The 16,086-nt window shown below is 39.7% G+C and overlaps 1 protein-coding gene across 1 annotated transcript in view; it reads left to right on the top strand.

Moving 5' to 3' along the window:
• The first annotated feature begins 4,352 nt into the window (after positions 1-4,352).
• The window catches only part of LOC149239228 (nuclear/nucleolar GTPase 2-like), a 307,088-nt gene continuing 295,354 nt past the window's right edge, over positions 4,353-16,086 (top strand). The window contains exon 1 of the mRNA XM_089369804.1: positions 4,353-4,874. Coding sequence (XP_089225930.1) covers positions 4,634-4,874 — 241 coding nt within the window. The 5' untranslated portion in view covers positions 4,353-4,633. The remainder of the gene's footprint in view (positions 4,875-16,086) is intronic.

Raw genomic sequence — 16,086 nt, 5'->3', positions numbered from 1 at the left:
TGATGATGAGGCTCATCAATGGGTAAATTATATGGACCTTAATGCACCTCCAGCTTACTAAAATCAACTTTTCTTGTAATTCTTTACATGTTTTAATTATATTTTTGCTTAATGAGGAGAGTAAAGATGAGATGTCATGTCTAGTGGTCTAATGTGTATTCATTGCAGGTTTTGGAGCAAATTTTGGCTAATTAAAGTGCAAGAACTCAAAATAAGACAAGCAAGAGGGATTAGAGGAGACAAGATCTCCCTCCTTAACTCCTCACTCACTCAAAGATTCCTCAATCAAATCTCATCAGCTCGAAGTTGCAAGCAACTGAGTCATGAAGTTCATTGGCAGCCAAGCCAGTGACAGTTGAAGACCAGTTGATCTCGAGATTGGGAGCCAAGCCTCCCTAAATTTAAGGAAGTTGTTGGTAACTTCAGTTGTATAAATCAAGAGGCCTAAAGCCTCATTAGGATTCATATTTTTTGTGCAAGATAGCTAAGCAACATTTTCGAGTTGAAGCATTATAACCAAGCACTATTATGTATTTATGATATTTTAATGAAAATGAGCAGCATTCCCTTGATCTAGCACTGAGTTGACTTAGAGGGCTGAAGCTCTTGGGTTAGGGCCCAACCGTAGTAGCAAAGGTTCCTCTTGTTGTATATGTATGCTTGGGTTATACTCATAATTAGTTGCTAAACTGATTTTAGTGTTGTTATTTTGCAAATAGTGGTAGGGCTAATTAGTTTGCTTCCATTTGTGGATAGTTCTAACAATAGCATCACAGTGACAAGAAGATATTCCAAAAAGGCTGATAGTAAGTGGTTTTCACCTCATTCCTCCCTTTCAGGGATCATGGCTTGAGGAACACTTCCCATACAACCCAAAAAGACAGAATCCTTGCTTTTTGCGTAATCTAGGGTTTCCTGCTAATTAGGTCATTATCTTTCAGTTTCATATGATAAGTTGCAATTGAAATTTATGATCTCTTAGGCTTTGTACTGATTTCATATTGGTTTCAAGCACTTCCATGCATGAACTTAGCAAATAAATGGTGACAACTCCGTTTTCTCCTGTTTGAGTAAACCCTTCCTGTTTTAGATGAATTCATGTATAAATTCCATCAATGATGTGCATTGTTGCAGGAGTTTCTACATTGCAGGGAGACCTCATCTCATCAGCCTCATCCAAGCCATATCCACCCATGATTGTGAAAAGTCACTAAGGTCTCAATTCAAATTCTTGTTTTATGAGGAAAACTTGCCATTTCCGTTGAGCAAATCCAACCATCTTAAAGCTTTGGTTTGAGTTTTGAGTAAGCGCCTACCACTCCCACACCTTATTCCCTCCTTATTCACCTTTTCCAAGCTCCATCCCACCTTCTAGACCACTCCCTAGGCTTTCGGCCTGTTCCTGTAGTAAAACAGAGGATCCTGTAGGTGAACTAGTACATCCTGTAGAAAAACCTGTAGCAGCCTGTTTTTAGCCCGAATTGAGAAAAGTCATCACTAAAGCCAGTATTAGGCCCCTACATGACCTCCAAGCCATCAGAATGATTGTACTCCTCTTCCTCCACACTTGTCTCCCCTGCCAAAGAACAAAGAAAGATTAACATTTACATTTTTCAAGCAAAAAGAAAAAAAGAAAAAGAGCCATTTTATATATATTCATGCACACAACAGTTAGTACTCTAGATCAGATTTCATGCTTAGATTAGTTAAAATCTCACATGTGTTAAAGTAGGGTTATTTTGCAAGCAAGGTTTGTTGGCAAGTAGATAGAGAATTTCATGTTATTTTGCAAGCATTTTTTCAATCTTACATTCTTGCAACATGCAACATTTCTTTTCTCCCAATTAGAGTAAATTTCCCCTCTCAAGTTGGTAATCAGACTTCTTCTAAGTCAATAGAAGGCTGGTTTGAGAAACCATAGTGGTCTATCACCCCAACCCAATAGTGACAAAGAGTAGACCAATTACATCTATTTTTGTATACAACATTGTCACCTCCAAGTTTGTACAAACCTCGGGTTGATGAAATAAAGTCGATAGCCCCAGGAGTTGCAATTACATCTATTTTTGTATACAACATTGTCACCTCCAAGTTTGTACAAACCTCGGGTTGATGAAATAAAGTCGGTAGCCCCAGGAGTTGCAACATCCTTGCTGCAATACTGGTGCTCATCACTGCTCTGTTACTAATGATCCAAATTTATGAATGAATGAAATGAAATACATGTTTAAACAATAAACACAGAGATATAGTGAAACATAACTTCAATTAATAAATAACAACTATTAAAAATTGTTTACATACATAAATTAATCAAACTAGCAGGGGCGATGGTAGTTTATCTCTAAGAAGATATGTGATGGATACATGCTTTCTATACTATGTTACAATGAGGCTCGAAGGCCTTTTTATCATGAACAAAGATGGAGAAACCCTAAACATCCAAAAACCTAACCACAAGAGATGAAACACCAAAAGGTATGGGCCGTGATGGGGTTAGTTGGAACGTCAACTTCCCAGGGTCATAACTTTGGCATATGATTTCTGTTTGGAATTCACGATAGCCCGTCAGAAAGGTCTACCCTATGACCATAACTTTTTACTACAATTTTTTTATACCTATTTCCCCCAAAAACATCGTTTAGGGCCTCAAAAAGATTGGAAGTTCAAGTCCCAAAAACTGCCAAAAATAGAAAACTATCAAAATAGAAAACTGTGCTAAAAAATAGGAAACTGATAGAAAATAATGCTAGGGGTCCAAGTGGAATAGGTGGGTGGCCACCAATATCAACTTGGATCATAGATATAGATGGTGGGGAAGAGAGAGACAAAGAGAGAGATGGGGCAGGGGGGGAGACCGAGGGGTAGATACAATGTTATTCACTAAAATAGATGCATTGATTTAGTGTAGATGTTGATTTCTAATCCTATTTGATTGATTACATTGAATGCATTAATTTATGATATTATTTGATTGCTTGCACTAGATGCATTGATTTCATTGGTGATGTTGCTTTCTAATCCTAATTGTTTGCTTGCACTAGATGCATTGATTTCAATGTATATATTGATTTCTAATCCTATTTGATTGCTTGCATTAGATGCATTGATTTTGGTGTAGACGTTAATTTCTAATTCTATTTGAATGTAGCTCGATATATGATGTGCATTAATTTCAAAATAATTAGATTAATAGTGTGCATTGATTTCAATGTACGTACATTTTTTATTTATTTATTGATGGTGTGCATTGATTTCTATATTACAATAATTCAACCATAAATAAAATACTTGAGTTTTCATCTTAAATAAAATGTTCACTTACCTGAAATGTTTTCTTATTGAAACTGTAAACTATTTGTAACTGACTACTTTTTTATTATTCCCATTTTCCACCATTCAATTGTGTTCATCACTTTGCATTTAAATGAGGTAATAGAAAACAACTACCATTGAAACTGATTTAGCGTTTAATGCTCCATAAGTCACAATGATTGACTTTGGAGAAAATTACTATTAATATTGGAGAACAAGAGAGACAATGTATGACGTTTACTACAATAGTTCGAATTAAAGATTTGAGTGGTCTATGATTTCAACCGCCCTTTTTATATGACCCATAAGAAAATATGGCAAAACTAATAGGTGTGACAATAAGAACAATAGAAGAAAATAGCTTGAGATTGACCACAATGAAAACTATTTGTAACTGACTACATTCTTATTACTCACATTTTCTATCGTTCAACAATGTTACATTGTCACTTTGCATTCAAAATTTTTATTTATCAATTTTCATCATTCGACAATGTTACATTGTCACTTTGCATTCAAAATTTGTATTTATCAATTTTCATCATTCAAGTTATTAACGATTTTTATCATCTTAACAAATTGAGGTAATTAAACAAATTTAAAATTAAAATGGCTATATTAATCTTGACATATTTAAAATGAACATAATAATTAGATGTTCAACAATTTTTACACATATTAATCTTAGACATATTTAAAATGAACATAATAATTAGATGTTCAACAAATTTTCCATAAAGTGACCTAGATCCATTTTTACCTCGAATCTATCAAACGTTGAAAGATTAAATCTCTCACGATACAAGTCTATGTTCAAATTTTATAAAAAAAAAAAAAATACAACTTAAAAAATTCAACTCAACGGGAAAAATCCAAAATTAAAATAAATCTAATATTTATATAAATATCTAATTACAAAAACATATTTACTCCGAACAAATATTTGAATCGATGAAAACCCTTGAAAAAGGTAAAACACCTTAAAGCTTTATTTCGTACCTCTTAAATTTACAAATTTAATACTAGAATTAGAATTTTATAACGTGCGGCGTCATGACCTATTGTACAGTCACAAATTCCTTAGCGAGTTCACACTGTTTTTAATGTATTTCAACTCGACCTAACTGGGTGTTTCTTTCACAGATATACAGTGCTGTCATGTATTTTCCAGCGTCCTCGTAAATTCAATTCATAGGAATAGGAGCTGCAAATCTATTTTGGAGTGTACCTGAATAACCGAGGTTTTGGATTTTAGAGGAGAAGAAGCTACGCAGGGTTCGTTCCGACCCCAAAGAATTCTCTTTCTTGAGCAATAGCAATGGTGAAAGAGAAGAAGAAATCGGGGCCGGGCGCCACCAAGGGCAAGGGCAAACCTAAGCACAGTTTGGATGACAACAGAAGAGATGGGGACTCGAACCTGCGAAGTTCTTCCACTGTTAGGCGGCTTCACATGTACAACTGCCGTCCCAAGCGTAACGAAAAAGGCCGTATTCTGAAACATGAGTACCAGTCGAAGGACCTCCCTTCTACTCGTATTCAGCCCGACCGACGCTGGTTTGGTCTGTATTCTTACCAGTATTTTTTATTAATATATGCCCAAGTTGTGTTTTCGGGCAATCTCACATGCTATGTTACTTCATCTTACCTTGTTTGGCGCAATATTTGTTTAGTTTGACTTGAAGTTTTATTATTGGCATCCATATTCTTTTCCGTTGAATATGATGAAAGCATTCCTCACGACTTACGTAGTCCACAGGATCAGTAGGTTCTCGAAATATCATAATAGGGAAACCGGTTAAAGCAAACTGTCCTGATGCCCTGCACAGCACCATGTCTCACTGCAATTTGCCTCAACGTTTACATCTTGCAAGATCAATTCATTTGTTTTCATACGCTATGGAGAGTCATTGTTTTTTCCTTCATTTAATAGCTGGGCACTGCTAGACATTCATTTTTCAAACCCCACAGCTGGCTGTAGTTTATGTAAATGTCCTGCAGCATGCTATAGATTTTTAATTAGAAGAATTCATGTCACGCTGCACTTTTTCGTTGGGATTAAGAATATCAACTCCAAGATCAGTCTTGACTCTTTTGTGACAGTTGACTGTTGTTTCAGCGAATTTGCCCCATGATACGAAGATGTAGGAGAGAATCTCATTATCCTCATTATCCATCCTTTCTCAACTGTTGACTCTCCTAACATCCAAGGCTGACACGTAGTGGGTGACGAGATTCCTGCCATCCACTGGTTGTGTGTTTTGGAGTTTGCACAGCCTGATTGAACGAGTATTGGAATTTTTTGCACAGAGCCTCTTGTGTCCATAGCCATCTAGAGGGTGGAAGTGGGTGGCAATTAGGTGCAGTGTGGTTCTAGAGGTTGGAAGTAAGAGGTAATTAGTGTGCATTGCACGATGATGTCTTTGAGAGTTTTCTCCCAGAGGAGAATCATCTTACTAAGGGGCAGGGCAATACGCCTTAGATCCTCGTACTGTGCCAAAAGCCTCATGGAGCCATGAGAGTCTTTGAGGGGGCAGTCATGATGACCACAGCTCTCTTTATACATAGGGCATCTGAAAATCAAATGGTATTTTGAATTGATGCTCCCTTTGAACACGATAGTCCATTTCCATGTGTAGTTAATGGGAATAAACCCAAAGGGGGTTAGAGTGAATCTGCATTTATAAGCTAACTACAATCTCTCGAGTGGGCTTTGCATATCTTCCTTATCTCTATTAATATCCCTTTTATGAGTCGAGGGTCTTGGATAGAGTCTAGAGAACTCTAAGGGAGGAGGCTTCTTGATATCTAGGTTTAATTGTTGGAGGAGAAAAGAAGGTCTAGCATGTAACTATTTACAACACTTTGGTCATCAATTTGCATAATGGATCAGACAACCAAGTAAGGATATCTATTACATCTTGAATGGGAGTTCGTTACACATTGAATCATGTGCAATTGTGTCACAACATGGAAAATTATGGGGGTGGGGAGGCGATGAACATCAAACTGAACCAAAATCTAGAATGATAGAGTATGGAATGTCTTGGTGTTGCTATTGGCTCTTGTAGAAGAGGAGGAGGAGGGGGGTAGAATCTATCTTGCAAAATTTGTAATCTCAATACCTGTGAATCCTCGAACATCTAAGATTGACGAAAGGAAACTTCTGATAGATGGCTGATTAGAGGAGTTGGGCTGTGGTATGTTCCAGTGCTTGGATGGAACCCCTTGTTGTTGAGCTTTGGTTTGGAGGAAGCTATATGTCTATTGAAATCAAGTGAATTGACTTTGCAATGGTCTCATTGGCGAACATCGAATGGGTCCTTTGAGTCTCACAAATATGTTGATCACTTGGTACCTCTATCCTCTAGAAGCATTGAAAAGAAAGATGTGATCAATTTAATGGTGTATTGCTGAGGGGGTGATTGGAGGCAGTGGGATTTGAATCTAAGAACCTTTTGGTTACTCGAAAAAAGCGAAGGGAGAGTTATTGGTGTTGATGATGATAGCTTGGAGAGGTGCTTTTGCATACACTAGGTGTCAAACATGCAGAAGATGTCCAAAGGCCTCTTTAGATACTTGCTAATGTTGAGTAAGTGACTTTGTTGTGAAAATTCTATCACTGCAACAATTGATTTATTTTACCTACTTATTTGCTAATAAGTTATTTACGAAAAACCCTTTAGTAAACATTAAAATAAATTCTGCTAAAGATATCACACCATAATACAGAAACAAACACATGCACAAGAATCAACACATGAACATAGATATTTTGGACAAATGTCCCCGGAAAAACCCAACTCGGGAAAACCGGTGCAACATAGGAGGATTTTATTATTCAACAATTCTTCAGTACAATTGGGTGCCAAACTGGTTTACCCAACAGAGAACAAATTCTCCAGCACATCTCCAGCCTCAGCGTCAGGTTTACTGGCCTCGACGCAGTTCCCAGACCTACTGCGTCAGCCTCTGCCTCTTTGCGTCAGCACTAGGCCTCTCTGCGTCACCCACGCAGGCCTTCCAGTGACTGCGCAGTCTGCTGCCTCTGCGTCTGCCTCTCCAACCTCTGCACTGGTCTTTTGGTGCTGATCCCGACTCTCTGTTCTGTACCCGCTGCCTTCTGCTGCTCCCTAGACCACTAGTTCGAATTTCTCTGCTAACCCCGCTCAAAAAATCGAACTGACTGGCCTCCCTTAGTGTGTTCTCTAACTGACCCTCAAGTCTCTTCTTATACTTTTCCTATTGGTCCTTCAACGGCCGAAATTAAATCTCTAATCAACGACTAAGATTAGATTTGGTTTGATCCATGACTTTTGGAATATATTAATATCCATTAATATTTTATTTTTCCCAAGTTTAGACTTAGGAACTCCATTAAAAATATTAATTGTTTTAATATCTCCCAAACTGTTATAATCTGTCCAAACCATTTCTGGGTCTTGGATATCACATGTGCTTTAGCGTCTCTACCAATTTTCATGGCTAGAGCACATTTGATGCTACCCCAAATCAACACTTCCTCTTAGCGAGGACTGTGCTCTAGTAATACTCCACACTGAGCATTACTCTGATCATACAACATCGGTACCTATGCTGATGCTAAGCCTCCCTGCCCAACATCCTCTGCACTGCTGCATCCTATACTGCTGCCCATGGCTCTATCACTGACACCACGACATCTGTACTGCAACTCTCTTTGCATTCGTGCTGTTGTTGGTCCATCTTCCCAACACTGCATCTGCATTGCAACTCCCTCTTCACCCATGCTGCTACTGGTCCTTCTTCCCAACACTGCATCTGCACTACAAACTCCTTCTCATGATGTTGCATCGTGCCACTGCTGACTGCTACTACACTGCAACATCATACCCATTTCTGCTAGTGAAATGGATTCTTTATCATCCCCATCTTCTCCCTGAAATAATCAAACTTGGTTCTTCCAAGGGCCTTGGTAAGGATGTCTGCCACCCGTTCTCCTGTAGGAGTGTAGCTCAACTGTACAACTCCTCGTTGGACACAGCCTCTGACAAAGTGACACTGGATATCAAAGTGCTTTGACCGATCGTGAAACACTGGATTCTCAGAGAGCTTGATGCAACTCTGATTATTACACATGATCCTGGTCGCCTCCATCTTTCTTATGAATAGGTTCACAAGTAGTTTTCTAAGCCATATGGTCTTGCATGAAGCTGTGCGTGCAGCCATATATTCTGCCTCTGCTGAGCTCAGAGCCACAGATTTCTGTTTCCTACTGCACTAGGAGGTCATTCCTGATCCAATGTTGAAACAGTACCCTGAGGTACTTTTCCGATCCACCGAACTTCCCGCCCAATCTACATCAGTAAATCCACTAAATCTGATATCTTTACTCCTGGTGTACAAGAGTCCATAATCGACTGTTCCCTGTATATATCTGAGAACATGTTTGGCTGCTGCCCAATGAGCCCTCTTTGGTTCTACCATGAACTGATCGAGGGTGTTGACAGTGTAACAAATGTCAGGCCTGGTATTGACCAGATACATCAAGGACCCTATGAGCTGTCTGTACAAGGTGGGATCAACATCCTTGTCTTCTGATGCATCAATCTTCTTTCAGTTGGTGATCATTGGAGTAGCCATGGGTCTACAATCCTCCATCCTGAATCTCTTCAGGATTTCTGTAGCATATCTCCCTTGCCCAAGGAAGATCTCTCCCTTTTGTTGCCAAATTTCCAACCCTAGGAAATAGTGCATTCGTCCCAAATCCTTCATATCGAATTCTGTGGCTAGATTCTTCTTGCAGTCCCCAATGAGCCTGGATGATCTTGTCAGAAAGAGATCGTCCACATACAATACTAAGATTAGAGGCTCATTCTCTACAACCAAATAGTAGAGATGTGGATCTGCGTCACTCTTGACAAATCCCGTCTTCTGCAAGTAGCTATCGATTTGACCATACCATGCCCTAGGTGCCTGTTTCAGCCCATACAAGGCTTTCTTCAATATTCATACATGAGACTTCTTTTCATGTGCCTCAAAGCCCTCTGGTTGTTCAATGTATACATCTTCTTCTATCACCCCGTTTAGAAATGCTGTTTTGACATCCATTTGATGAATCTCCCACCCCATCTGTGCTGCAAGAGATATCACAATTCTAATAGATGTATACTTGGCTACTGAGGCAAAGGTCTCTTCGTAGTCAATTCCTTCCTTCTGAGCATACCCCTTAGCCACAAACCTAGCTTTGTATTTCTCAACACTGTCGTCTGCAGCGTATTTAATCTTGTAGATCCATCTCGAGCCTACCACTGATCTGTCTTGAGGCCTTGGTACTACCTCCCAGACATCGTTCACCATTATGGAGTTGTACTCCTCTACCATTGCATCCAACCAAACCTGATGTTGAGCTGCCTCCTGAAAAATGGCAGGCTCCCCATCTTGAGCTACTAATGCTTGATATCTATTTGGCTGTTTTTGCTCCCTCTTATTGTTCCTTGGCGCACTGATGAAGTCCTTTGCATCTCGCAGAATCTGAGGAAGTTCCCTGCTTGTTCTTCCTCTGCCAACAGGTGCTTTTGTTATCTCCTCCTCATCCTGAGATTCTTCCTGATCCAACGAAGAATTCTTTACTTCCGTTGGTTGAAGAGGTTTGACCAACGACTCCTCTTTTGACTGCTCCTGAGAAGACATTCCTCGAGATTTTCTGAAAGTCCTGTCCTCCATGAACTTCACTTCTCGTCGAACTACTACTTTCCTGTTCCCTGGAAGATAGATTCTGTATGCCTTAGCATTTTCCCTATATCCCACTAGATATCGTTTCTCTGCAGTTTGATCCAACTTCTTCCTCTTTTCCTCGGGTACATGGCAATATGCTAAGCTCCCAAATATCTTGAAATGACTAACTTCAGGCGTTTTTCCCGTGAAAACTTTCTCTGGAGTAATCTTGCCCAATGCTCGATGAGGGGTCCTGTTCTGAACATAGACTATTGCGTTGCGTGCTTCTCTGCCCAGATTTTGGCATATCCTGATCATACATCATGGCCCTAGCTGCTTCTACAATAGTCCTATTCTTCCTTTCTGCTACTCCATTTTTCTCCGGATTGTAAGGACTCGTCCACTCTCTTCTAATGCCCTCCTTAGCGCAAAAATCAGTGTCCTTATTGACATATTCTCCACCATTATCTGAGCACAAAACATTTATTTTCTTCCCAGTCAGATTCTCCACCACAGCCTTGAACTCTTTGAATTGACAAAAAACCTCATCTTTGGTTTTTAGAAAATAAATCCAAGTTTTCCTTGAGTGGTCATCAATGAAGGTAAGGAAGTACTCGGCATCGCTAAGAGCTTTAGTGGACATAGGTCTGCAGATATCTTAGTGTATCAATCCTAGTACACTCTTAGCTCTGTTCTTACTTCTGGGAAATGTTTCTTTAGCATACTTTCCCAAAGCACATCCTCAGCATACATCATCTTGTTCCGTACTAAGATCCGAAACTCCTGTTACAGTGTTTCTGAGAATTCTCAGAGCCCTATGGTGCATATGTCCTATTCTTCTGTGCCATAGTTCGTTCAATCCTTGTCTCCATGACTGCCTATTAGTGCTATTGGTGATTCCAGTTGTAGTCTGTACAACTTGTTACTTTTGATCCCGATTTGCACTTTCTTTTTTTAGCTTGGGTGTTTGACGTATACTTTCTCCTTGATGAAGAAAATGTCATAGCCTTTGCCTTGAAGTTGCGACACAGAAAGTAAATTCATCCCTAATCCTGGTACATGCAGCGCATTGGTAGCATGGAACCGCTCTCCCGTTTTTGTTTGAAAAACTATGGTACCCCTCCCTACTGGAGTACACTTTCCCTTGTTACCCATGGTGATCTGAAAGTTCATCCTCTCCTCCCGATAATCTGAGAAACATTCCCTGATTCCCGTCATATGCCAAGAGGCTCCACTGTCTATATACATACTTCTAATGATGCAGAGCTAATCACACAAGCCACTTCTTCTTCCAGCCTGGAAGCCAACATAGAGAAATCGAAGTCACTGTCTCTTGTGTAATTTTCTGAAAATATGTTCGAGTCTCCTGATGTAGATGCCTTTGCATCATGGTCTCGACCCATAATTGATTTTCCCTTCCTGTCTTTGATTACTTGTTCTGATACCATCTGAAAATTTTATCATTGCAACAACTGATTTATTTTACCTACTTATTTGCCAATAAGTTATTTACAAAAAACCCTTCAGTAAACATTAAAATAAATTTTGCTGCAAATATCACACCATAATATAGAAACAAACACATGCACAAGAATCAACACATCAACACAGATATTTTGGACAAATGTCCCCGGAAAAACCCAACTTGGGAAAACCGGTGTAAGCATAGGAGGATTTTATTATTCAGCAATTCTTCAGTACAACTGGGTGCCAAACTGGCTTACCCAACAGAGAACAAATTCTCCAGCACTTCTCCAACCTCAGCGTCAGGCTTACTGGCCTCTACGCAGTTCCCAAACCTACTGCGTCAGCGCCTGCCTCTTTGCGTCAGCACTAGGCCTATCTGCGTCACCCACGCAGGCCTTCCAGTGACTGCGCAGTCTGCTGCCTTTGCGTTTGCCTCTCCAACCTCTGTGCTGGTCTTTTGGTGCTGATCCCGACTCTCTGTTCTGTACCCGCTGCCTCCTGCTGCTTCCTAGACCACTAGTTCGAAATTCTCATCTAACCCCGCTCCAGAAATCAAACTGACTAGTCTCCCTCAGTGTGTTCTCTAACTGACCCTCAAGCCTTTTCTTATACTTTTCTTGTTGGTCCTTCAATGGCCGAGATTAAATCTCTAATCAATGGCTAAGATTAGATTTGGCTTGATCCATGACTTTTGAAACCTTCTAACCCAATTTTATATTAATACCCATTAATATTTTATTTTTCCTAAGATTAGACTTAGGAACTCCATTAAAAATATTAATTATTTTAATATCTCCCAAACCAGTTAGAATCTGTCCAAACCATTTTTGGGTCTTGGAGATCTCATGTGCTTTAGCCTCTCCACCAATTTTCATGGCTAGAGCACATCCGATGCTACCCCAAATCAACATTTGTGATCTCTTTCATAAGTCTAACTTAGGAAAAACACATTGATTAATTTATTAATTGATGTTGGCTATTGGGCGAAGGTTTTCTAATGAAAGGTAAATTAATTTACTTTAGTGAGTTACATCTGATCTCTATCGTTGCTCTCAAGTGAGGCTTATGATCACAAGAGTTGTTCACTAGTATTTTAGAGGGTGATTCAAAGCTACATGTGGAGCTTGGGAACAATTTTAGGTGTGTTGTAGAGGGAGTTGGGACTATTTAGTTTTAGCTAGAGTCAGGAGAGCCTTTGGATGTGTTGACCAAGAACGTTCTAGTAGTCTCAACCATGGAGGACAAGGGGTATGAGGTTTACTTCCAAGATGTGCATGTACTTGTTTGGCTGAGAGTTGCTAGTTCGAGCAAAGGATGAGTGATTGGGAGCAAAGGGGAACTTGTACATGTTGAAGAGTTAGCCTATATGTGCTCTGGTTCAGGACAATGATCATTTGTGCGAGTTATGGCATAGGAGGATGGGTCACTTGCAACACAAAGGCTTACCTATATTGAGGGAGATCGTCGCTAGTCGTCCAAAGTTCAGTGTAGAGTAGTAGGGTGTGTGCACTTGGCAAGTATGCCAAGATGACCTTTCCTTAACAGTGATAGTAGTTGCAAGGGCATGTTGGCTTTGGTACATTCAGATGTGTGTGGTTCTATGTCTATGGCATCCTTGAGTGGGTACAACTATTACGTGACATTCATTGATGATTTCTTGAGGAGGATGTGGATCTACTTCATGAAGACCAAGGATGAGGATTTTCATGGGTTTCGTTAGTTTAACGCTATCATGGAGAGCCAAACAGGGAGGAAGGTCAGAGTTTTGAGGTCAGGTAATGGGGGCAAATATATCTCTACTGACTTCAAGAATTTCTGCAAGGAGGTAGGATTTAATAAGAAGCTGACTATGCCTTACAACCCACAACAGAGTGGGGTTGCAAAGAGGAAGAACGGGGCCACCGTCGGAGCTGCCAAAGCAATGATCCATGATCAGGATTTGCTCATGTTTCTTTGGGTAGAGGCTTGCAACATGACAATGTGTTGAGAAATCTATAGGGCTGCAATAAGGATGATTTCTTTTAAACTTGATAATTGCTTGTGATGTATTTTTACTTTTTCTTACTTATTAGCTACTTCTTTTATTATAATGTTGTTCTTATCATCAAACAACTACCAAAACAAGAAGATCAACAATACACAAGAACACGAGATATAGGCTGCAAGCTAGGGCCAAAACCTCTCCACTTGAGAGGAAAACCCACAAATATCCTCTTCTTATAGATTCTTCAAATGACGAATTCCAAGACCTCTTGACAAAGACTAATACCCTTCTAAGACCAAGCCAGGCTTTCTTGATGATGTGCTTCTTTTATCCAAGTCAAACCCAGTTAAATCTCTTCCAACTACACAACTTTGTCTACCAGCTACAAAATATCTGCCTCTACTGTAGGTCTGAAATTTTCGGTCCCTGCAACAGCTTCTGCTTCCACACGTGTGAGCAATTCTAGGCCTTCCAAAGCATCCTTTGACCTTCGCTTGGGTTGCTTCTCCTTCGAAGGGTTGTAAGTGACCTAATAGTCCTTTCTTTAACCTTTATTCTACAATTTCCTCAACTTCGACCTTGTAGTATCAAAACCCTATCCTTCCTTCTTCGCACATGTGAGAGAGAGAGAGAGAGAAATAACCCAAACCTTCGTCCTTTGTCCTTCTTCCTTCTTTGCTAGCCTTCTTCTGCTTCTCCTTTGCTTAGACGATAAGAAGTGAGTGAGTGTCCATAGGAGGTTGAGTTCCCTCCTTTATATAGGCTTCCAAGGAGGACGACATGCCCTAATGCGACCGAATTCTTAACTGCCAGACCAACTCGGTCTTGGAGTTTATTATGACACTTTTAAATACAAAAAATATTCTTTTTACATGTTACATTGTGCCCAATGGGGTCTTATTCATATGACAATGACTCTATGACTTCTTGACATTAAGACAAACCCTAGAAGCACTCAATGGGTGCTTGACCTCTAAATAAAAATACCTTGAGCATGAAACCCATGCTACGAAAAATAATAATAATAAATTTTCTTTCTTTTGACAACATACAAGAATCAAGAGTACATTTCATATTTATGAAGACTGAGCCTAGTTACACATTTCAACACTCCCTCCTAACTAGGGAGCTATTCATAAATGGTATGTGGACATTCTCAAACTGAAAAGATCTCATAAGACGAGTCAAATTGGTAAGCCATCTCATAAGCTATCATTTCAGCGTATCTTTATATCATACCAACCAACATTGTCACATAGCAAGTCCTTGACTAATCGCTCTATCTCTCCACAAGATCATAGCACAATGCTGGCGAGACGAATGACTAATAGACACCATCATCATTGTCTCTCAAGGCACATACCCCACCCGGGTGTTCACAGGGTATGTCCTTTTAGGACAATTCCTATCTTGGAATAACACATCCTCAAGGAATTTCCTCTTTGACTACTCTTACCTCTTAGATGCCCTACCTCATCCTCAAAGAGTATCGGAAACCAGATGCTTACCCAATCCTCAATTCTTTCTTCACAAAGTGAAGAGAAGAATGTTGTGTCTATCTCTCCCTCTCAACTAATGAGGATATATCAATCAATCCAAGCTTGTCTCTCAAATATACAAGCTTTTTATTAGGAAGAGATTTTGTCAAAATGTCAATTACTTGCTCATTGGTGGAGATATACTGTAGTTGCAACACTCCATCTTGCACCAACTTTCATATGTAATGATACTTGTTATTTATGTGCTTTGTCTTTCCATGGAACACTGGGTCTTCAAACAACCTTATACAGTTGGTGTTGTCACAATGTATCACTGTAGGGTCCATCGGTCCTTCAAACAGGTTGGACAACAACTTCCTCAACCAGACAACTTCTCTGCTTACTTCACAGGATGCAATGTATTCAACCTCAACACTACTCAAAGCAATTGATTCTTGCTTTCTACTCATCCAGGATATCATAGAGGATCCCAAACTAAAACATCCTCTAGTAGTGCTTCTCCCATCCATCTCACTGCCTCCCTAGTCAGAATCTGTATATCCAATCAAGTGGACATCATTCTTTCTATCATACTTCAGGTAGTAGTGGATTGTTCCTTGCAGATATCTCAGTATATGCTTGGCTGCTATCCAATGGTCATGCTTGGGCTCTACCTGGAACTGACTGAGAATATTCACTGCAAAACAAATGTCTAGTCGAGTATTTACCAAATACATTAGAGAGCCAACCAATTGTCTATACCTTGTCGGATCCACAGGGCTTGAATCAGAACTTCTTAGCCTCTTCAAGTTTGTGACCATAGGGGTTGTCATAGGTTTGCAATCCATCATGTCAAACCTTTTCAACATCTCAATCACATATTTTCCTTGACCGAAATATATTTCATCAGGTCCTTACCACACTTCCAACCCCAGATAATAGTGCATCAACCTTAGATCCTTCATACCGAATTTTGCTGCCAGTTGCTTCTTGCACTCTTGAATACGACCTTCCACACCTATCATGAGAAGATCATCCATATATAGAAGAATGATTATTGGCTCATCCTTCATAACCTTGATATAGAGATTAGGATCAACAAAACTTTTCGAGAAGCCCAATCTTTGCAAATATGTGTCCATTCCAGCA

Source organism: Pinus tabuliformis, chromosome 8 (genome assembly GCF_031772625.1).
Source record: "Pinus tabuliformis cultivar Carrire ecotype Pingquan chromosome 8, CPIR1, whole genome shotgun sequence".
In the NCBI taxonomy this organism is placed as follows: Eukaryota; Viridiplantae; Streptophyta; class Pinopsida; order Pinales; family Pinaceae; genus Pinus; species Pinus tabuliformis.
Note: the sequence above shows the minus strand (reverse complement) of the source record. Positions and strands in the feature narration are given on the sequence as shown.